General features: G+C 36.4%; 1 protein-coding gene across 7 annotated transcripts in view; it reads right to left on the minus strand.

Moving 5' to 3' along the window:
* The window catches only part of SPDL1 (spindle apparatus coiled-coil protein 1), a 50,203-nt gene extending 31,029 nt beyond the window's left edge, over window positions 1-19,174 (minus strand). For 4 of the 7 annotated variants that reach the window (XR_006778545.2, XM_045792077.2, XM_045792082.2 and 1 more), the window contains exons 1-11: window positions 19,008-19,174; window positions 14,450-14,632; window positions 12,233-12,409; window positions 9,856-10,050; window positions 9,119-9,268; window positions 8,921-9,019; window positions 8,732-8,842; window positions 6,395-6,535; window positions 5,865-5,968; window positions 5,079-5,266; window positions 2,600-2,939 (exon numbers count right to left, since the gene is read on the minus strand). Coding sequence is in view for 6 of the 7 variants with exons in the window: in XM_045792077.2 (XP_045648033.2) it covers window positions 2,600-2,939; window positions 5,079-5,266; window positions 5,865-5,968; window positions 6,395-6,535; window positions 8,732-8,842; window positions 8,921-9,019; window positions 9,119-9,268; window positions 9,856-10,050; window positions 12,233-12,409; window positions 14,450-14,608 (1,664 nt within the window). In the remaining variant the exon portion in view is untranslated. Of the gene's footprint in view, window positions 1-4; window positions 2,940-5,078; window positions 5,267-5,864; window positions 5,969-6,394; window positions 6,536-8,731; window positions 8,843-8,920; window positions 9,020-9,118; window positions 9,269-9,855; window positions 10,051-12,232; window positions 12,410-14,449; window positions 14,633-15,548; window positions 15,696-19,007 lie in introns of those variants that run through there. The other 3 variants (XM_045792078.2, XM_045792080.1, XM_045792083.2) reach the window with 3 other exon arrangements.
* Window positions 19,175-22,289: the final 3,115 nt, after the last annotated feature.

Here is a 22,289-nt window from a genome sequence, read left to right on the forward strand (position 1 = left end):
AGGCATTAAAGCATCCACTCTGAATTCAAATGCGGTTAAAAAAAATTAACGAAGAAACAAACCTCTCATGTAATGGGCCTCTAATGGGATATGATCAATTTTTTTTAAGTATATGAGGAAAAAATTATAGTTGACTCCAATACCATTAAGAACTAAATCACTGCCTCTCTAAAAGAAACATTTTTATATCAACAGACTTAATTTTTTAAATGCTTAAAAAGATATTTTTAAGGATGATAAAAGTCATGGCAAAGCCTAAATTAAAGAATTAAAATATAATGGAATGCCGATTGTGATAATACACCTAACAAAAAAATTTAAATGTTAGAGCACAATTTTATAGTTATCATGACAAACAAAAGGCAACGCAAGATAAAAATAACAGAATCCTGGGCTGCATGAATACATACCAATTTGTCTCAAAAAAATCAAAACTTAAGCTGCATTTCACTTAAGAAATTAACTTCCAGTTTTAACTTTGTTAAAAATTAACTAGCAGAATAATAATTTAAGAAAAAATAAACAGTGGAGAGATATTTTAAAAGGTTTATAAGGATTTTATAGCAAGAGCATCAATTAAATTTATAAAGCATGCAATAGTGAAGTCCCCAGTAAACCCGTATTTATTGTTAAATATCATCATAGGATTGTGTGTCTAAGTTAATCATGCAGAGAGCAAAAGGTTGGAAACGTCTTAAGTTAGCAGATGGACTCACACATACACAAAAACAAATGTTTTGTGGTATTTTATTTGTTTTTGTTTAATTTGCCAGACAAAATTCCAACATGCTACTTAATTTGAGTCAAACAAATAGCTAAATACATGTGTTTAAGTAACTTTTATCAAGCAAAAGAAGGCAGAAAAAGAAATGAAGACAACACAGATAGCAAGGTCTGTACTGATTAACTCTGAACTTCGCCTCCAGAAATATACAATGGTCACGCACACTTACACAATGAATCACATACATACAAGTATAACCTATTAAATTCATTTCAGAACTACCCAAAACTCCCTGTGTATGTGTGTGTGTGTGCCAGACAAAATTCATTTGAAGTTACTTTTTCCTTGAGTATTAAACTTTTATTTTATGAGACTTTTAATGTTATTATATAAAAATTCAAGGAAGAGTAATAAATTACAGTTGACCCTTGAACAATGCAGGGGTAGGGGCACAGACTCTTGCACAGTCAAAAATCCTTGTATAACTTTTGACTCCCCCCAAACTTAACTACTAATAGTCTACTGTTGATCGGAAGCCTTACCCATAACATAAACGATCAATTAACACCTATTTTGTTTATATATTATATACTGTATTCTTATAGTAAAGCTACAGAAAATGTTTTAAGAGAAAATCATAAGGAAAATATATTTACAACAATGTATTCAGTGAAAAAAGGCTGCATAGAAGTGGACCTGCACAGTTCAAACCTGTGTTGTTCAAGGGTCAACTGTACTTCTATTAATAGTAACAGCAGCTCACATTGTTGAGGTGCTTTCACTGTAGAGCACCACCTTTAATAGCACTGAAGACTTTAAATTTAAAAAAATCAGATAAAACATACAAAACAGCCCCTTTAAAAAGGTGGGCTATGCCTGACTATATTAACTCAAATGTACACTAGTAAAATGTCTTATTCTGTACCCTCCCATCCACAGCTCATGTAGCCCTGGCAGAACCTTAAAGAACTCCTTTCATAAGCAGACAATCCAAGCTCTTTTCACATCAGTATGCTTAATTTTTTAAATGTCTAAAGATATTTGTTTTAAATGCATCTATTATTCCATTGCATATAGACATCCTTTATCATCTTTTTATTACCTTCTCTATTTTCTTCATTCATTCGTCTTTGCCATACCCTTGGTCCTGCTGTACACACCCCAAGCTTGTGTCTTATTCCAGCCTAGCCTCAGCTACTGTTACCTACCTTTCTCTTTCACTCACTTTCTCTTATCTTATCTCTATTATTTTCTTAAAGACTCTTAAAATTTTAATTCCTATACACATACACATCTGACACTTCCTCTTTTAGTCACAAACTCAAATATGCAGAAACTAGAGGCTTTGAAGTTTTAATATAAAATGAAAATGAATTACCTTTGATATTTAAAAATGTCAAAATCAAAGTTCATTTTTAAAGACTTAGGATAAACATTTTCAAAAGTCGTAAAAAAATTTCACCTAACAGTTTTCTAGAAAGCTGAAATTTCTTAGACTACTAGAAAGCCCTTTTAGGAGGTAAGTTAATTTTTCTTTCATGGCCACTCTTGAACTAGGGGAAAAATAACCAACTGTACATTTATTCAAACCAACAAAACATTCAGAGATGTACTAGACTGTGATATTTCTGTTTCATGAAAGAGCAAAGTGTAACTTTTGAAAATAACTCCCTTATTCAGGAATCCTTTCCTTTTGCAATCATTTTAGTTTTTCTTAAAGTTTTAGAAAAGTTGAAGGTAGGCAGATGAAACTGTGGAATTATACTACATGCAATACTAAGAAAATAGATAAAGAAACAGATAGCACAGTTCATGCAGCGATAGAGAAGAGATGGAGAGGTCTGCTGGTTGCCCGGAAGTAAAGAGGACACTGACCTGGGAGAATTCGGTGTGTTTCCACTTCTTTCACTTAAGGCTTCAGAGTCAGTTGAAACTCCCATAAGTTTCACACATTTCTTTTCCTTCCTTGGCTGAATGTCCATGGGCAGACTTTTGTGAGGAGAGAGATTGTTTCCTGGTGTGTTTATAGAAACTGTCTTCTCTAACTGCAAGTTATCTTCAGAATTGCTGGGACAGCACTGGGCCTCCTCCTTCTGAGGTAGTAATCTATAAACGTCTTCCTCAATAGCACTTTTGGCACATACATTGTCAGGGGTGGTGATATCCACAGGCAGGACCTCCCTCCTCTTTTTGGGTACAGGCACTTCAGTTTTCTCTGAGAATAAAAATTACTAATATATTTAGTCAATAAGTCAAAACAAAGACACAGTAAACATAAAAAGATAGAACTAGTTATAGATACAGTTTTTTCCTTTCCTATTCTTCATTCTTTTGAAACCCACTTATCTACTTATTGAAATCTTTTGTCCTTTCTTTTTTCATGGACTTTACTAACTATATCCTTTAAATGTTATCTGGCTATAAATTTTTCCTTGGGAACTCAAAAGATTTAGTTCTCACAGTGAAAACTTCTATGTTCTGATATTGTAATAAAAGTTACATGGGGTTTTATTATAAGACTTCAGTTTGGAGGTAAGAAAGGATACAGAGGCTAAGAGTCAAGGAATCCAAGTACAAATCCCACACTAGCACTCTGCAGCTGGTTGACTTTGGGGAAGTACTTAACCTCTTGAGGTTTATTTTCTTTATCTGTAAAATGGGGATTAAAAATGTCCACTCCACTCAGTATTGTGTGTTGTAATGATTACATGCAAAGAACTAGTCAAATTCTCTATGGTAACTTGTGCCTATTAGCCCCACCCACAAAATATATTCAAAATCAGTACTTCTACTATGGATACTTCCCAAGTTCAAACCATAGTATGTCTCACTGCAGACTATGGCAATAGCCTTCTACCCTTACTGCCTAACATAACATCATTCCATCTCCATGCAGGTCTATTTACAGCCACTAAATTAATTGTTCTAATACCTTTTCCCTATCCCCATACCAATGCATCTTTCATTTTCAAAATCAAAAAAGTAAAGTTGGAGAAACCATGGTTGGACATGGGGTTGGTGCTCCTACTCTACAATATTCTTTTTAAATCACTATTTTCCCTTTCTCTTCTACTGCTCCCCACATCAACTAGATTGACTATACTTCTCTCTGTCTCTGCTGTGTTCAGTTCAGCAGACTTTCAAAATTCATAGTGTGTAATTCTTAATTAGGAAAGCCTCTTAGAATCAGGGAAGAGAAAAAGGATGAAAGAGAAGCCTTTTTAAACTATAAAAAACTTTACTATTGCTAACAACCTCCCCACTACTGTTAAGAATCCCTCAAGTCACTGAGGTAATAATGAAGATAGTCTTAGGCATGTGAACAGTGTAGGGGCAAAAACTGGCTGAAAATGTATAACCTAAAACATGTAATAACACTTTCTTGGGCTCTAAGAACCATTGCATTCTTAGGCTTTTTTACTTTTGGACTTTTATTTTTTAATTTACAAACAGACAGTAAAGTCACTCTTTTTAGTGTATAACATGCAGAGCCCACGTGGTAAGGCTATTTTCCACCTCAGTGATTAGATTTGCTAGTTGTCTTCTAATATCTGTTCTACTAGTCTTCCTCAATAATAGAGCCTCCAAGAGTATACTCAATAATATTGTAATAACTTTGCATGGTGACAGATGGTAACTAGACTTATCATGGGGAGTCATTTTGTAATGCATAAATATCAAATCATCATGATATATACCCAAAACTAATAGAATATTAGATGTCTATTACACTCAAAAAAAGAAAATCCCAAGATGTAGTGGGGAACACGGCTCCTGAGAACAAGACTGCATTTCTCAGCTTTTCTTGTAGGTAGGTGAGGCTACATGACTCAATTTTGCTCAAGGATTATGCGGATGAACAACACAAATGAAGCCTAGATTGTGACACTCTGACCAGTCTCGGAAAGCCTCTTCTAGACTTCTGTAAGGGGAGGAATTTATACCTATCTTGTTTAAGTCTCCATTATTTTAGGTTTTCTATAAACAATATTAACTAATCCAGTTCCCAAACATCAGTTGCTTCAATGAAATCAAACTCTTTGACATATTGCATAAGATATTGTAATTGTAAATGGAAAAGTCTCTAAGGTTTCCAAACCTTATCCAGGTTCTAATACACAGATATCTATCCAACAGAATACCTATTATATTCATACATACCCAGTATTCAGTTCTTTTTGAATTTTCCTACACATTTTGTAGAAGTAAATTTGTTTTATTAGATAGAGATAAATAACCACAAATTAGTTTGTAATGGGATTTGCATAAAGCTGTAGTTAAGGAAAAAAACACTTGATATGATTTCTCAGAGCTTCTCATAATTTAAAAGACAAAATATATGAGACATGCATACCTTCAGGTTCATACTTCAGTTTTAGTTCATCTAGTTTAGCTCTCAGTTTCATATTTTCACTTTGGGAGAGCTGGAGGCATCTTTCATTTGCGAAAAGTTTTCTCTCAATGTCCAAAGCCCGTTGGCTCTCAAATAATGCTTTCATTCGCTGTATGGACAATTCACCTTTAGTGCTTTCATTTTCTTTGCTATATAAATAAAAAAAGGAGAACCAAGGAATATTAAAATAACATGTAAAATACGTGTTTTATATACATATATGTAAAACATATTTTGGTAGTGCAAATCTTTTATTATATATTTGAATTCTTTAAATATATATATATTTCCTTGGGGTTTTAAGTAACAAACAATAAACAAAATAAGCTTTAACAACGGCACTTTCAAATAAAAAATGTCATGCATTCTTTGAAGGAAAGGAGGAAAATATGCTTTCCACATTAATCCATGTGTAAATAATTTCTTTTTAAGTTTCAAATTAGATATTTGTTCCTGAAAAATTTAGATTATAAGAACATTTTCTATGTCAAAGTTCTTTTCACTTACCAATCTAAAACGCTGAACACAGAGAAATAAAAATAATTATTCATTGAAAGTATTTTTTCTTCAGTAACTAGCACTAACTATATCTTGACTATATCTTATTTGCTACACAAAGATATTTGTATTGATTTTCTTTTCTGGAATTTCTTTTCGCAATTTGAAAACAAAAGTTTGTAGTCACTAACACTACTTATTATAAGCAAGTCAAGAGAATATCCATCTTTCTAAGTGCCCAACACTTACTTTAAGTTGTCAAGCTTTATCTGAAGTAACTCTGTGTAATAGGTGTTATCTTCCGGAGTGTCAGAGTTGGCAGAAAGTTTAGATTCCGTACTTTCATATAAACTCTACAGAAAACAACAATTCTTATTACTTAAGATAAATAACAAATTAGGTTAATCCAGTAGTCCTAGAACAATACAGGTTTGAATGGCACAGGTCCACTCATATGTGAATGTTTCACAGTAGAGTTCTATAAATGTATTTCTCATCCTTATAATTTTCTTAATAACATTTTACTTTCTCTAACTTACTTTAAGAATACAGTATATAATATGTATAACATACAAAATATGTGTCAATCAACTGTTCCAGTTATCAGTGAGGCTTCCGGTAAAGAGTAAGCTACTCATAAAGTTTTTGGGGAGTCAAAAATTATGCAGATTTTTGACTGCACACGGTTGGGCATCCCGAACCTCCGTGTTGTTCAAGGGTCAACTGATTTAAGATATTCAAACCAAATCTGGCTGCATTATTGAAGGGGTTACATGTACCTTAAATTTCTCCAGATTTCTAATTTCACCTAAGAGATGTTTAATTTCACCGTTCTTCTGCTCCAGCATAGCAAGCAACCGTTCCTGCTGCTCAAATTCAGTTTGAGACCCTTTCATTTGTAGCAATGTGGCGATTTGTAACTAGAAAAAAAAAACAAAAAAAAAACAAACACCCAACCCCCGCCCCCAACAGAGAACTGAGTGGAGGAAAGGAAGATTCTGATAACTATATTTTGGTACAACGCATATTCTGTACTATGTCACCTTGAATTCAGTTTGGAAACCAGACTAGGTATGTCTACTTTAATAATCTAATAATTTGAAAATATTTATATCAGTAAGTTTAGTTACAGATATAACTCTTGAGTACTTATTTGAGTTCTTAGGAGTAATATCTGACATCTATTAACAATTATTTGTACTTCTGTAAACATAAAATTGAACTGAATGGCTATGATCCAGAAGCATCACTTAACTGGTAAATAAACCTGTCCAAATGCTGTAATGCTGTACTTTACTCATCATATGCACTGTCATTAAGGGTCTGATGGGGTTTCTCAAAAATTTTAACTTTAATAGTATCAAGTAGAGGAATTATTAAGCTACTCACATTTACAACAGCGAGATTTACAAATGACAAGGATGGAAAACAAAAAGGCATCTAAGGAAACTGAGGGAATCTTTGATATAAATATAAATACATTTATTTTTTAGTAGCAGCAATCAGCTTACCTAATTATGACTTCACCTAAACCTGGAGTTGCATACTAACTGAAGGGAAATGAACTGGAATCTAAAACTACCATTGTTTTCTGCCTTTAGAAATTTATGGAGTTCTAAAAAGTACCGATAATTTAAATACAGTTTTGAGTAAAGCAAGCAATGATATACAGTTGCAGTTATGGTTATGAAGATAGAAAGATGACTTTTAACATTTTTAAGGACCCACTTTTTGTTCCTGCTTCAGACTGGAGTGTGAGAAGATTCAGAATGCTACTTATTTCTAAAGATAACTTGGAATATCATGGGAACATTGGGAGATTAATAATAGTAGTCCAAAAAATACTGAAAGAAAACAAAAAGCAAATGTGAGAAAATTTTTTAAAAAAATCATTCTTGGATAGGGAAGAGTCTTGGGTAAACCAAGTAGTCCCATCGAAATCCTTAAAAACCACAGCTGTTTGTTATGTCAGCACTTCCTTATATGCCAACCACCATTTAAGCATTTTACTATGCTTTCATTTAATTCCAGGACAATTTAAAAAGCAAGTTCTATCATATCTACTTTATAGATGAGGCGATTGATGATGCTCTGAAAAGTAAAAAAATACTTGTTCAAGGTCACACAGCTAGCAAGTGACAGAACTAGGATTCAACCCCAAGTTGATCTAATGCCAAAGTTTAATTACTAACTTTCCCTATTTGTTTTAAATCTCACGATCCTGTATAAAAGGCAGAAAGCGTTCTAGACTTCCAGTTACCAGTTAGGCGTAACAGTTCAGGGATCAGAATTCTAAAAGCTGGTACAATACTACAATCTTTATAACTCCCATATGATTTTCTGTTACTGCCTGTTTGACTAAGATGATGACCAAAACAACCCTTAAAATTAAAATTAAAAGGGCCTAAGGGTTGCTGGAGGGGTGGTGGGTCAGGGGATGGGGTAATTGGGTGATGGGCATTAAGAAGGGCACTTGAAGTAATGAGCACTGGGTGTTGTATGCAACTGATGAAATCACTGAATTCTACCTCTGAAAGTAATAATATAGTATATGTTAATTAAATCAAAAAAATTTTTTTAAAAAATTAAATGGGCCTATATGCTTGACCTGAGGAACTACAAGAAAAGGATATCCAAATTTCACTCTATAATAAGCCTTTGCAGAAGAACTGGAGAATGATGAGAGAGCTAGTTTTCATTGAAGTAGGAACCTTAGGCCTGTGTTAAGAAACTCCAGCCAATAGCTGGGAAAAAAAACTTTTGAAAATTTTTTTCTCCACTACACAAAGATTTATATATTTCTGGGAAAGCTATTGAGTAACCATGAAAAAAAAAAAAAATCAATCACAAAGTTTTTGAGTAACCATTAAATAAAATCAATCAACGGATGCTAACTATACTACTACTCTACTAAATATCTACTAAAGGATTAATATTTTGAAATAAAGTATAGTAAATCTTTTAGTCAATCTAAAGATATTTTTTCTAAAATAATGCAGTTCTAGAAATAACTAAGTACACTCTTTGAAGGAAAAGATGCTTTCCTTGATATATCTGTACACGTAATGCAGATACAAAATCGGTTTAATAAACCTTCAATGGTGATAATGCTATACCTTCATTCTTTGCATCTGTTCTCTGTTAAATGCATTTTGCTTCTTTAGTGACTGATACTTGACTTTCATACTGATAAACTGACGTTCCATTGCTGCCCTTCGATCTTCCACCTAGAAAATATTAACATGTTTAATTACACTTGTATTAAGTGACATGCCAATTTAATCAATAGAGTATTTGTTACGTACCTCTGCAAACAAAGAGTTGCCTTTACTATTGGGGTCCAAGGCTTGCTGAAGTGCCTGGTCTAATTGCACCTGAAGATCTTGATTTGCTACACGAGCTTTCTAAATTTGAAAGAAAACAATTTAGCTAATAGAGGTTAGATTAGCAAGGAAACAACTTATTATAAATTGGAAAAGATAATGTTACTCTAATCATAGTACCTCTAAGGCATTATAGTAGGAAACTGCTTCTTTCTCTCGCTCCTCTTTTTCTTCTTTAAGTCGGTCTACCTGGCGCATTAAATTAGTACTAAGAAGTTCTAGTTGTTCTTGTCTGTACTGTAGTTCATTCACTTCTTCTTTGAGGGTGGTCTATTCAATAGGAATTGAAAAAGAGGAAATTCTCCTGAACAATCTTTCATTTAGCAGCTGCTCAGTTTATCTATCAGAAGTGGTTTACACCCAAAACTAAAACTAAAGAGTTAGTCAATAGTTTTAAGGTGTATAATAAAAGAATAAAAATTACTAAATTTTTCAGCAGGGAACCAAATGAAGGGCTATCTTTCTTTCCTATAAATTTAAGCCTTTAATTTTTAATTAACCTCAGCCTGCAATGAAAAAAAAATCTACATTCATATGCATATCAATTTCCACTAGACCAACGTTTTCTATAGGGCTTTTATGACACAAAGTAGGATCAGAGTTAATGACTCAAAGTTCTTCCAGAGGTTTTATTAATCTAAAGGTAATCCGCTTTACAAAATCACATAATCTAAAGCTTTACTATGAATGAATAATCCACCTAAAAACTCTACATTTTTTAATTAGTAACATCAGAGTTAAGACAAAAAAATACTTCAGCCTTCAAATTACTTAAGGATTATAACAAAAACATGTTAAAAAATATACAAGGAAAAAAGAAAAAAACAACCTAGGAACATACATGCCATAATAATTACCTTCATACTTTCCATTTCAGTCAGCTCAATTTGAAGAGCCAGCATCTCTGAAGACATGCTTTCGTGCACACGCTCAGACATTACTCGCATTTCCTCTGATTTACATGAGAGGAGTTCCTTCTGATGATCTACTTTGTGCTTCAACTGCTTTTCACTAAGCCTAGCTTCATCTAATTCGGCTTTCAGTTTTTCTAACTAAAGTAGAAAGAAAAATTCACAATCTTAAAAAATCAAAAGGTAATTGAAGATCATCAGAATGTACAGTTGCAGTATAAATTATTCTGATAATTGCAGAATAACTATTTTATAAGACAGTCAAGCTGAACAAAACTAATTACACTTTGATATAGTTCTCTATCTTGGAAAACTAAAAATATATAGTTTAAAGGGAACAAATTTAACAGCAGAATGATGAAGTTTTAGGATCAAGCCTAGATTTAGCCTGTTTCATTCCTCCTAGGTAAAAACTGTTAATGATTGTATCTACCATTACTGGGTTATTGTGTGGCTCTCAACTGAGATCAGGGGAGTAAAACATTCAGCACTATGCCTAGCATTCACTAAATGATTTCTGTTATCAATAAAAAAACTTCTGCTTGATGTCCAGGGTTATAATTATAATCTATATCAAATTATCTTGAATTAGGTGTCAATATTCTATATCCTGATATCTGTTTTCTATTTAAAAAGTAAGAGCCTCTTGACTTGTTTTTCCTTTTCTATTTTCATAATGTGGAAAAAGAAATTTCAGCTGAATGATCTACACTGAAATGTGGCTATCTTTCTGAAAAACATGACCGACTGACCGAAATTTACTGCATGATGAGACTATTAAGGTTTCCTATTTGGCCAATGCTAAGCATCTTATAACAGTGATATGCACTGTCCTACAAACATACAAATAGTTCATACAAGTAATCAAAGTATGTCTGGACTCTTGGCCACTTTGGCTTCTATGTGAAGAGTGATAGGTATGAATAGCAATGATGGAAGCAGGTTGCCTGGATAGAAGGCTACAAGAGTAGTCTAGGGGAGAGAGAATGGTGATCTGGACTACAATGGTAGCAGCAGAGATGGATGTTTTGTAGATCAAGTTCTTAGAATCAGTTGATGGAGTAATTGTGAGAAATAAGTCAGGGGCGCCTGGGTGGCTCAGTTGGTTAAGCATTTGCCTTCGGCTCAGGTCATGATCCCAGGGTCATGGGATCGAGCTCCACATTGGGCTCCCTGCTCAGCGGGAGAGTCAGCTTCTCCCCTTTCCGCTGCCCCTAACTGCCGCTTGTGCTCACTCTCTCAAAGAAAGAAAGAAAAGATATCAAATATAACTCCAAAATTTTGTGTATGAACGCAAGATGATTCTAAGTATTACATGAAAGCACATTTTGATAGACATGTTCATCTGACTACAATTTAGGAAAAAATACAACCAGCTCAAATATATAATTTCATTGATATCATTGCTTAAAATGAGTAAAAAGAGAATCAATTTAAAGAAATTAGTTAAAAGTAAAGGTGGTACAGATATGGAAAAATCTCCAAAGATGCTACACAAAACATGGAAAATTACAAAACAGGCCAAAAGTCAGGTACGGTTTTGTAGAGAAGGGTCTGGAAAGTATGTACTCTATACAAAGAAGAGCCATGATAAAGGTTCTGGATTCCTTTGAAGTAACCTGAAGGAACTGGATAGTTGGGGGTAACCAAAAAAGAATGGTCAACTTGTTTTTAACGCATAAAATGAAGCCAGTGTAACACGTTGTTAGTCTAAGTATAGTGATATGGGCTTTGGAATCAGACAGCTTCAGTCAAATCTTGACTGCTTTCTGTGATTTTTGTCCAATTTACTCAATCTGTTTAAACATTGGTTTTCTCATCTGTTATCCACAGACAATAATGATACTTTCCTTACTGAGTTGTAAGAGGCAGATCATGTCATTGGCTTATCTTCAATAACCAAACTAGAAAGTATCAATTCTAATATACATTAATTTACAATAAACTACTGGTTTCTTCTGTAGGATTATGAAGTGTACTACTCCTTTCAGTGAAAGCTAGGAGACTGGTCTTTCTGAAAGGGGACTGTCCTACTATGCACTATAGGCAAAAAGGTCATGCTTTTCACTAAACTAAAACTCCATAACAAATATCCAGTTTCTGAAATTAAGTAATTGTATTTAATCCGTAGAATGTTAATACAAGTCCCTTAGGTAAATTCTTGTTTCTCAGTGTTCCCACTCGCAATATTATGATGATGGAGCCTTGATCTCAGCTATTTTCCACAGATGGCATTAAGAAAATCTTCATCACTTAAAATTTACATATTGCTAACTCCATAAGCATGAAACATTTTTGTTTTGATATACATAGGTATCCAAACCTTATTTTTTAGTTCATTTACTTCTTGTCCATGGCTTCTGCTCAGTTGTTCTTTTAATTGCTCCAGGTGTGTTTTTTGCTGTTGTTTAATAGCTTCACATTCAGAGCTCAAACTTTCTAACATTCGACTCTTAAGCTCAACTTCTCTCTGAAGAGTATATTTTTCTTGTTCATAATTCTGAAAACAGATTTAATTATAATTCAATTACATAAAAATAACTTAAAGTCATTACATATAAACAGTTCTCACCTTCAACTGTTTCATTCCTGTTTCACATATTTGCTGCTTTCTAAGTAACAACCACATGTTAGATCTGGAATAACTCTGTAGCTAATCAGTCTTAAGAAAAGCAAGGAGGGTTTTAGTACATGATACTGATGTGGTAATTGCTTCTCTGCCCTGTCAAGGAAGTAAGAGGTGTTCCGCACTATGTCAACATGTGAAGTAATCTCTGTTAGGGAAAAAACAAAAACAAAAAACATTTAATAGCACTTCAGTTTTCCCAGTGAGAATTACTTGGTTTGATGATATTTATGGCTCTGAAAATACAATAGTGGACAAGGCACAAAGTGAAATACTAAATTATCCTTTATTGTCAGAATGTAGTCATCTGAGAAATGTTTACAAATGACTACTTGAATGATACAGTGTTGAGACAGAAGGAAGATTTAAGAGGGCTTTTTCTTCTGATAGGGACTTTTTTTTTTTAAGATTTTTATTTATTCATTTGAGAGTGGGAGAGAGAGCACAAGCAGGGGGAGGGGCAAAGGGAGAGGGAGAAGCAGACTCCCCGCTAAGCAAGGAGCCTGATGTGGGACTCGATCCTAGTACCCCAAGATCATGACTTGAGCCTAAGGCAGACACTTAACCAACTGAGCCACACAGGCACCCCTCTGACAAGGAAATTTCAAGATTAAAAAAGCATTAATTCAAACTCATTCAATAAGTTTTTAAAAATGAGATAAAACTAGATTAAGTAAGAGATAAATAAGAAAAAAAGCAAGTTATTTTTTTTGCCATACTTAAATTTTGACATCAAAGTTTAAACATATTACTGAGCATTTACCACATAAAACAGACTAATTCATTCTTTCAATAAATGTGTGCCAGACATTACACATATAGGAGTGAACAAGAGAGACAAAATTCCCTCTCATGGAGCTTACAGTCTGGAGTTAATTACCTGAATCCATGTATGATAGCAACTTTACAAAATACTCACGCAAGGCCTCTCAGCTGAGGTGACACCTAAAGGTGGAGGACTCAATCCATGACAGTGAGGGGATATGCAATGCAGATGAAAGCAACAGCTCATGTAAAGCCTGTAAAGCAGGACTATTATAGCTAAGCACAAGGGAAAGTAGTTTAAAATGAGGTCAAAAGGTTGACATGGGTCAGATCACATAGGAATCTGCAGATGCAAGAAAGGAGTTTGGATTTTGTTGTCAATATGATCGAAAGCCATAGTTGTGCTTTTAGCAGGACTGTGACATGATCTTTCGTTTATTTTTCAATGGCCAAGTGGCTGCTGTGTGAAGAATGAATTGTATGAAAGGCAATGAGGGAAGCAGGCAACCTGGTTAGAAGGCTACAGTAGTAATTTACGGGACAGATGATGGTGGTCTGAATTGGAGTGGCAGTAGCACAGATGGATGTTTTGTAGCTCAGGTTCCTAGAACTTGATGGATTAAACATGAGAAATAAGGGCCAAAAAGAAACAGAGTAAAATTCCCTGAAATTTGGCTCAAGTTATTATATATTTACTAAGTAAGCTAAACTGCAAGAGACTGTTGTTAACAGGCAGGGAATCAACTATTCTGTGTTTATGTTACGTTTGAGATGTCCATTAGTAGGCAACTGAACACAGAAGTCTAGACTTTAGGGGTAAACTAAGGACTTGGTGTAGTGTCATAGGGCATTTAGATGTTACCTAAAGATATGAAAAAAGTGAGGTCACCAAGAGTGCACAAAACAAAATCTAAAATCCAATATGTGTTAAAGAAAACAGTAACTTGATTTTTCAAATTCAGAACACACAGGGTCAGAAAGAATATTAGGAATTCATTCACTTCAGTCCCCTTTATTAGAGATGGGGGTGAACAGGAACTAGAACTACAATCTTCAAAAAGGAATAAAATTAATAATAATAATTGCTAGACAATACAAATGTTCAATAGCTAAGCACAACCTTATAAACAGAGGAGTCCAGGGTCCTACCTCAGTCATGGTCATCATTTCATTACGACATTTATCCAACTGATTCTGCAACTCATTTTGGCTCTCCACTAGTTGTAAACCATACTGTGCAGCTTTCAGTCGTTCTTCTTCGACCTCTTTGAGCTTGCATCGAAGGTCTGCAATTATATCTGCCTCCATGTTTCTATTTTCGTTTTTAGTCTACTATAAAAAGAGGAAATGAAAGTATTTAAGCTTAAACAAAATACTCTGTACAATGATAACAATAATAAAAGATATATATATATATCTTTCCTCCAATACTATAAAAAACATAGCGTTGAAGATTTTATTGCTGGCTTTTAAGATTTTATTGCTCTTAATTTGCATTCTTGTTGTAAAAGCAAGGTCTGGTAATTCTTTTACCTGATTTGAGACCAAATCAAACAGAGAAAAAAAAATTGAACACATTTAACTTTGTTCCTAAGATATGCAGTTATCAAGAAATCGTTCACTTGTGTGCTAAGTTTCCTTAAATGCTGAGGTAGGGTGGGTCTCATATTTATATCACTGTACAGGTAATCAAATTAAGAGCACAATGAAAGAAATCAAGAATTTATAGTAACATTACTGCTACTGAAAATATAAAAAGGCAGCTTTGAATAAGGTTTATAAGGCAAGGACTATCATGTCCACAATTTTTCACAACAGCATTAAATTCTTGAACACATTAAATTTGCTACATTAAATTTGCTATATTGACAACAGGCTCACTAGTATTTTCCATTTTTCATAAGAAGACATGCAAAACAGAATCATGTTCAGAGTAATTAAAAACATTTCTTTCTTTCTAGATTTTTAATCAAGGACTTAAACATTATAAACATTCCACATAATTCAACCTTTCTCGTCATCCTTTCCAAATTGGTCCATCTCTTAGGCCAGATTTAAACTCAGCTTTGCAGTCAAAGAGCAACAGGCTGTTACTAAGGTTGTTTCCCCACTTCCTAGACAATGTAGTCGTCATTCAACAATTATTCCTTAAAGCCTTATGTGCTGAACTCCATTCTGGGCATTTCAGATCCATCAGAAGCCAAATGAGACAAAATAAAATGAAGTGCTCTTCTTTCATGAAACTTACCTTCCAGTGGGAAAAGACAAGCAATAATAGTATCATAATTAAATGCATTAGGAAATGAAAAAAGAAAAAAAACAGGATAAGGGAGCTTGGAAGAAGTGAGGGTATTGCAACTAGGATGAACTCTAAAGTTAAGTGTTGGGGGGGGGGAAGCCTTCAAGATGACGTCTGAAAAAAAGCCTTGCAGAGGAGAAGAGAATTAGCTATGTATCTATTTCAGGAAAGAAAAAGGAGGGGCGCCTGGGTGGCACAGCGGTTAAGCATCTGCCTTCAGCTCAGGGCGTGATCCTGGCCTTACGGGACGAGCCCCACATCAGGCTCCTCCCCTGGGAGCCTGCTTCTTCCTCTCCCACTCCCCCTGCTTGTGTTCCCTCTCTCGCTGGCTGTCTCTATCCTGTCAAATAAATAAATAAAATCTTTAAAAAAAAAAGAAAAAGGAGTAGAGGAAGAGGGGTAGCACTAAAGTGGAAGGACACCCAAGGAATGAACAAAATAGAGTTTAAGGCATAGGAGATAATAGGGGAGAATAGGCAAATCAGGCCATCACAAGGGCTTTGGCTTCTACTCTGGGTAAAACTGGGGGTCATTGTAAAGTCTGGCGTAGAGATCTGATACTTTAAAAGGATCATTTTGGCTGCTACATTGAATAGGTTGGAGGGGAGCAAGTGGGAAGCAGAAAGACCAGGTGAAGATGATTGCTTACAAGAGGGTGATTGTATACGAGGTGGGAAAAAATGATCAGATTGTGTATAGTTTGAAGGTAAAGCCAACATGATTTTCTAAAAAATTAAATGTAGGGTGTATGAATAAGAGAGAAATCAAAAATGTCTCGAAGGCTTCTGACCTGAGCAACTAGTAGAGCAAATTTGCATCAACTGAAGGATCAAAAATTATGAGTAAAAATTGTTTTGAAAGAAAATCAGGGGCTTATATTTTGGACATGAAATGTATCAAGTAACCAATTGGCTATATGAGAAGGATCTGGGCTGGAAATAAAAACCTAGGAGTTATTAACATAAATCCTTGAGCCTTGATGTCACCAGAGTACGAGCATAATTAAAGAGAAGAGGACCAAGGATTGAGCCATTAAGAGGTGAGAAAGAAGACAGTAAAATATACCTCAGTGAGGTAGGAGGAAAACCAAGAGCATGTATTATCCTGGAAATCAACTGAAATCAGTTGGAGAGAATGGTGGGTAAACGGGAAACAGTTTTGCTGCAAAGCAGAAAAAACGGAGCAGTAGCTAAAGGGGAAGTAGGATTAAGTTTGTCTTTTTTAAGATACAATATTTAAAGAAAAAACAGCATGCTTGTATGTCATGGGATAGATTCAGGAGAGAAGAAAAACAGATGATATAGAAGGCATGGAGAACTGCTAAAGTAATGAAAAAGAATGAGGTCTAATGTATAAGGGCTGATTTTAGACAGGAACATGAATATTTCATCTAAAGGGAAAGCAAAGTAGATGGGTATAGACACTGATAAGTAGGTAGATTACTGGTGGGAGTTTGTGTAAGTGCCCTTCTAACTGCTCCAATTCATCAGTGAATTAGGAAGCAAGGCCATTAAAAACGAAGATGAAGGAGGAGATATATGGTTTCAGAAGAGTGGTAAAAAAAGGTATCCTGTTGTCCAAGGCTGGCAATTACTGTTCTAAAATATAGGAACTTTCCGGGGTGCCTGGGTGGAGCAGTCAGTTAAGGGTCTGACTCTTGGTTTCAGCTCAGGTCATAATCTCAAGGTCATGAGACTGAGCCCTGTGTGGGGCTCCTTACTCAGTGAGGAGTCTGCTTCAGACTCTCTCCCTCTCCTTCTGCCCCACCCCATTGCTCACTCTCTAATAAATAAAATCTTTAATAAATAAAGTACAAGACCTTTCCAAAGCCTGTAGGTGACGGGGCTAGGCACTAGTTATTGCACTGTTTATTATGTTTGTTGAGGATTTACCATTTGCCAGGCAGAGTGCTTTAAAGGAATTATCTCATTTAATTCTCTTGATGAGCCTAACTTAAACATTATTGTCATCAAAGAAAAAAGGGAGCTAGCCTCAAGACATCCCAGCCAGCAATGTCCAAGGAAGTAAAAAAACTAGCTCTCATTCTTTCAAAAGATTTGCTAGAATTCCTATTATGTGCCAGGTTACTGTGCTATTGCTGAGGACACAATGGTGACCCCAAAACTAGATAATGTCCCTGCCTTCTTGAATGTTACTATCCATTAGTGGAAAGGCATTAAATCAAATAACTTGTCAAGTTTTGTAAGTGTGATAAGTGGAAGAGGGAGCCTATAACATGGGGGCGCTGTCCTAAATTGGGAAGTGAGGTGGGAGGAGGTAGTACAGACAAGAAAGATTTCTCTGAGGAAATGACTTTTTTGCAAAGGTCTAATGGATGAGTAAGAGTTAACCTGTCAATCTGCAAAGAGGTAGCCCGGTTGAATAACTGTATCTAACACAAGCCAGACATTGTACTTGGTGCTTTGCATGTATTATCTAATTCAACAACCCCATGAAATATTAAGGTATTTCCGCCATTTACGCATATGCAAACTGAGACACAGAAAGGTTAGGTATCTTGCCCAGGGTTACCAGCTAGTAAGTGGCTGAGATGGGAACTACGGTCTAGCTCCAAAGCCTGGGACTCCTAACCATTTTTCTGTTCAGCCTCTCAATAACATAACGTACACAAAGCATTTAGGACAGGGAGCTCAGAGATACAGGGTGCCTTAGTTCGTAATCCACAACACACTGGTGCACGAGCTTGGACAACTTATTTAAGGTCTTGTGTTCTCATCCCTAAGATAAAGACAATAACATCTACCTAACAGGGGTTTTGAGGTTAAACCAACTAAGGGATGATAAGCAATTAGAATCTGCCACGCAGCTGTCTGCGACAGCGCTGTCCAACGGGAAAAGAATGCGAGTTGTGATATGATTTTTAATTTTCTAGGAGCCACGCTAAGAAAAGTAAATACAGGTGAAATTCATTTTAGCAATATTTTATTCAACCCATCCACCAGCGTTTCAACATGTAACCTTTATAATTACTAACGGACTGTTACTCTTTTTGTGTAGTCTTCGCAATTCGGCGTGCATTTTATATTTACAGCATTTCTCAGTTCGGACTGCCACATGTGGCTAGTGGCTACCATACTGGACCGCACAGACATGGTAGTTACCGTCCGGAGGCCCAGGCAGGCGACCCGGCCTTCCTTACTGATGCACAATACCCGGTGGGGGAGGGGTGGACGCACACAGCCCAACGGAAGATTGAGTCCGGCTTGGAACCTGGTTGAGAAGAACTCCGGCTTCCGCTGAAGAAGCTGTCCCGTCTAAGGGCCTCCGCCGTGACCCAGACCCCAGGTTTCCTGAGGCCCTGCTTTCCCCACTCCCCAGAGAGAATCCCTTCGGCCGCTCCCACCGCTCCTCTCCACACGCACCTCCCTCCAGCCCCGTTGCCCCTACCTCTCTTCACCCCTTTCCCCTGCTGCTGCAGCCGGCGGCTCGTGACGAGGGCTCACGGCGCCCAGGTTCGCGACGGTAATACTACCTCACGACTAGATACGCCAGCCAATTCACTCAGTTAGCTCTCCGGTAAGCGCCAGGGCTTTTTGAATGCTGTTCCCGCGACAACTCACACGTCTCGCGAGATGTCCCGCCCAAGCCGCGCGCAAAGGAAAAACAGGGAGGAACGCCTGATCGAGCGCCCCGCCCCCTGTACCGCGTCTGCGCAGAAGCACGTGGCGTGCCGGGGACTTAGGGTTGGCGCAGACGTAGCTCTCTGGGTGGTCCGCTTCACTCAGGCTTGGTTTTGTTCCTGTCTTCCCCACGTCTACTTTTAGTTGCCATGCCGTTTGTTTCTGTTTTGTTCTAGCGACAGTACCTTCTGGAGAGACAGTGTCACTAAAAGGCGTGGAGGTGGGGAATTCTGAGGTGTGCGGGCTTCCCGCATCCTACCCGCAGATTGGCTGGCGCCCCTGAGGGCTCTGCCCTCTCGTATCTTCCACGGTTCCAGGAATCTGAATCAGTGTGACCGTGCCTAAACTCATCATAGGACAGTATCACACAGAACAGGATAACAGTTATCATTACAACGGCACTAACATTTGAGGTTTCACCGTGTGCCGGTACAGTGCTAAATTTTACACGGATTATCTCAGTAAAATCCACAAACAACCTGATGAGGTAGGTATTATTATCTCTTTCTACTGAGGAAAGCAGCCCCAGGAAGAAAAGTATAATGGCCAAGTGGTAGAACTAGAATTTGAACTAATGCAATCTATTGCTAGAGGCCAGGCTTTTGCGTGTGTTTAAATAACGAATTTATGTTTTGTAAGCCTGATGCCTATTCACTATTCGAAAATTTAAGCAATCAGAAATAACACTAGCCAACATTTACTGAGCACTTCTGAGTCCGAGTAGCTGTTATATGGTAAGTCATGTGCTTTGAAACCATCTTTGTTGTCTACTTGAGCCCTTGACCATAGCTCCTCTCTTTTTCATAATCAGTTTTTTTCTTCCCTGGTGGATCTTACCTATCAGCAAATAAACATGCTGTAATAACTGACATCTCAAAAAATAATTCTAATCTTTCTTGACTCCAGTCAGCTACCACTCCATTTATTTGCTTCCCTTAATAACACAGTTACTGGGGGGGAAAAATGAGACTGGTTATCTTCATTTTCTTACCTTTCATTCTAACATTTTTTCCCACTTCAGGTTTTTGGTCCACACAAGTCCAGTAAAATGGCTTTTCTCAACATCACCAGTGACTTCTATCTTACCAAATCCTCACTTCTCTTGTGTTATGACAGAGTTGATCACTCTCATTGAGTCTGGGCTTAGGTCTTGCAGTGCAACACCTTCCTTGCTTTCCTCTTTTTAGTTTCCTTTGCGAACTTCTAGTTCTGATTGAGCTAGGCCAGACGAGGATTGATCTAGGTTTGAAGACTGGCAACAATGATACCTTCAAGGTACCTAGCAGATGCACTTACGGTCTGAATGAGCAAGATGCTTGTTCATTTGTCATCACCCCCATGTTCTTGAGTAAATGAAATTCCATTTTCCCTACAATTTAACAAAGATTCCTCAACTAAATTCCTCAAAGTAAGACACCATTCTAACCTAGGTCAACCATGTCTGACCGAAATCAGGTAATCTAAAATATATCTGAACTTCATTTTTCTTTTCTGTTACATGAGAAGGTAGACATACATTTCACTGATGTTTCTTCCAAATCTAATTTTTAATATTTTAAACTATTAACTGAGTGGCCATAATGTGATAAGCACAGTGGAAGGAATTCAGAGATGTGGTAATCTCCACCACTGTCTGGAAGATGTTCACAAAATAGTAGGGGACTAATATATATATATATATATATATATATATATATATATATATATATATATATGAATAATTACAAGGCTGTATATAAATGCCACATGAACGGTATATACCCTACACTAAAGGGTGCAAAGGGAGAGGTCAATTTTTTGTGGCTGTTTCATTAATGTGTCACTGTGCAGGTGGCACTTGAGCGGGGCCTTGAAGAATGGCTGAGCTAAGGAGGAGTGCATTCAAGGGGAAGGGACAACATTAGCAAAATCATACAAGCTACCTGTATCATGATTATGGTCATTCCTTAGGAACAGTCTGTTGTATGGTGCTACCACTACTACCACTGGACACTAGATGTCACAAATGAAATGAATTCTCGATGGTTCCTGCTTGTTTGGATAACTTACTTAAGATTCATAGTTCCCAATATAGATGCTCATACCCAGATGAGGTCCACATACTGTGCACTAAATGCCATGGGTCAGGAAGAAAAAAAGCGTATATCTATTATTTTCAGTTTATATAATGTGAGATGGGATTTTTGTTTCCTCACACAGAGTAGTGGATTCACCAAACATAGGAAGGGAATTTAGATGCTGGGAAAGAACAACCCTCCTTCTCAGTACAATTCCTGATATTATAGCTTTTCAAAATTAGGAGAGACTGCTATAGTGAACTGGCCATCATTCCTTCACTATGACTGTTCCAGTGGAAATGAGAGGATTGTTTATCAGAAATGGTGTAGAAGGAGTGCTGCATTGTACTGAGAACTGTGTGTATTTTGATATGAACTTACTGAATGATTAAATTTGTTTTTGGTATTATAGGGGAATAGTCTTTGTCCTCAAGGGACTTAGGATTTAGTGAAAGAGGCATTTACCAAACAATAAACCCTTATTCAGAGTATGGTTTAGACTTTCTTGTTCCTTCATATTATTAAGTAAAGTTCCAAGACAGTTTTGGGGGAATCAAGCAAGAACAAGCCCAAGACTCTCTGACACAGTTCGCAAATAGGAACTGGATTGATCCACAAAGTTCCATAATTTATAGGATGGGCCAAAAAATGAGGTTTTGGAAATTTTACTCAAGGTTGTGGTAATTGAGACCTGGAGAATGGCTGACATCAAGAAACAGTCTTAGAGAGAAGACAGGGCTGTGTGCAGGACTTGGGTGATTGTCCTAACCCACAGAACAGGAGAATAAGGATACGACAACAAGAAAAAAAAATCAGAAGAACCATCCGAGAAGTGATCAGGAAATTTAACTGTCACATTGTGTTAATTAGATATCAATATGAATGATTGTATCAGGCCAACAGATTTGACTGTTTAATAGTAAGAATGACAGTGGCAGTCTTTCTTGGCCCTATTTGTAACCAGCTTCAGTTCTTCATGAGCCCTTCATATT

This window comes from Ursus americanus, chromosome 15 (genome assembly GCF_024610735.1).
Source record: "Ursus americanus isolate L20-20 chromosome 15, mUrsAme1.1.p, whole genome shotgun sequence".
Taxonomy (NCBI): Eukaryota; Metazoa; Chordata; class Mammalia; order Carnivora; family Ursidae; genus Ursus; species Ursus americanus.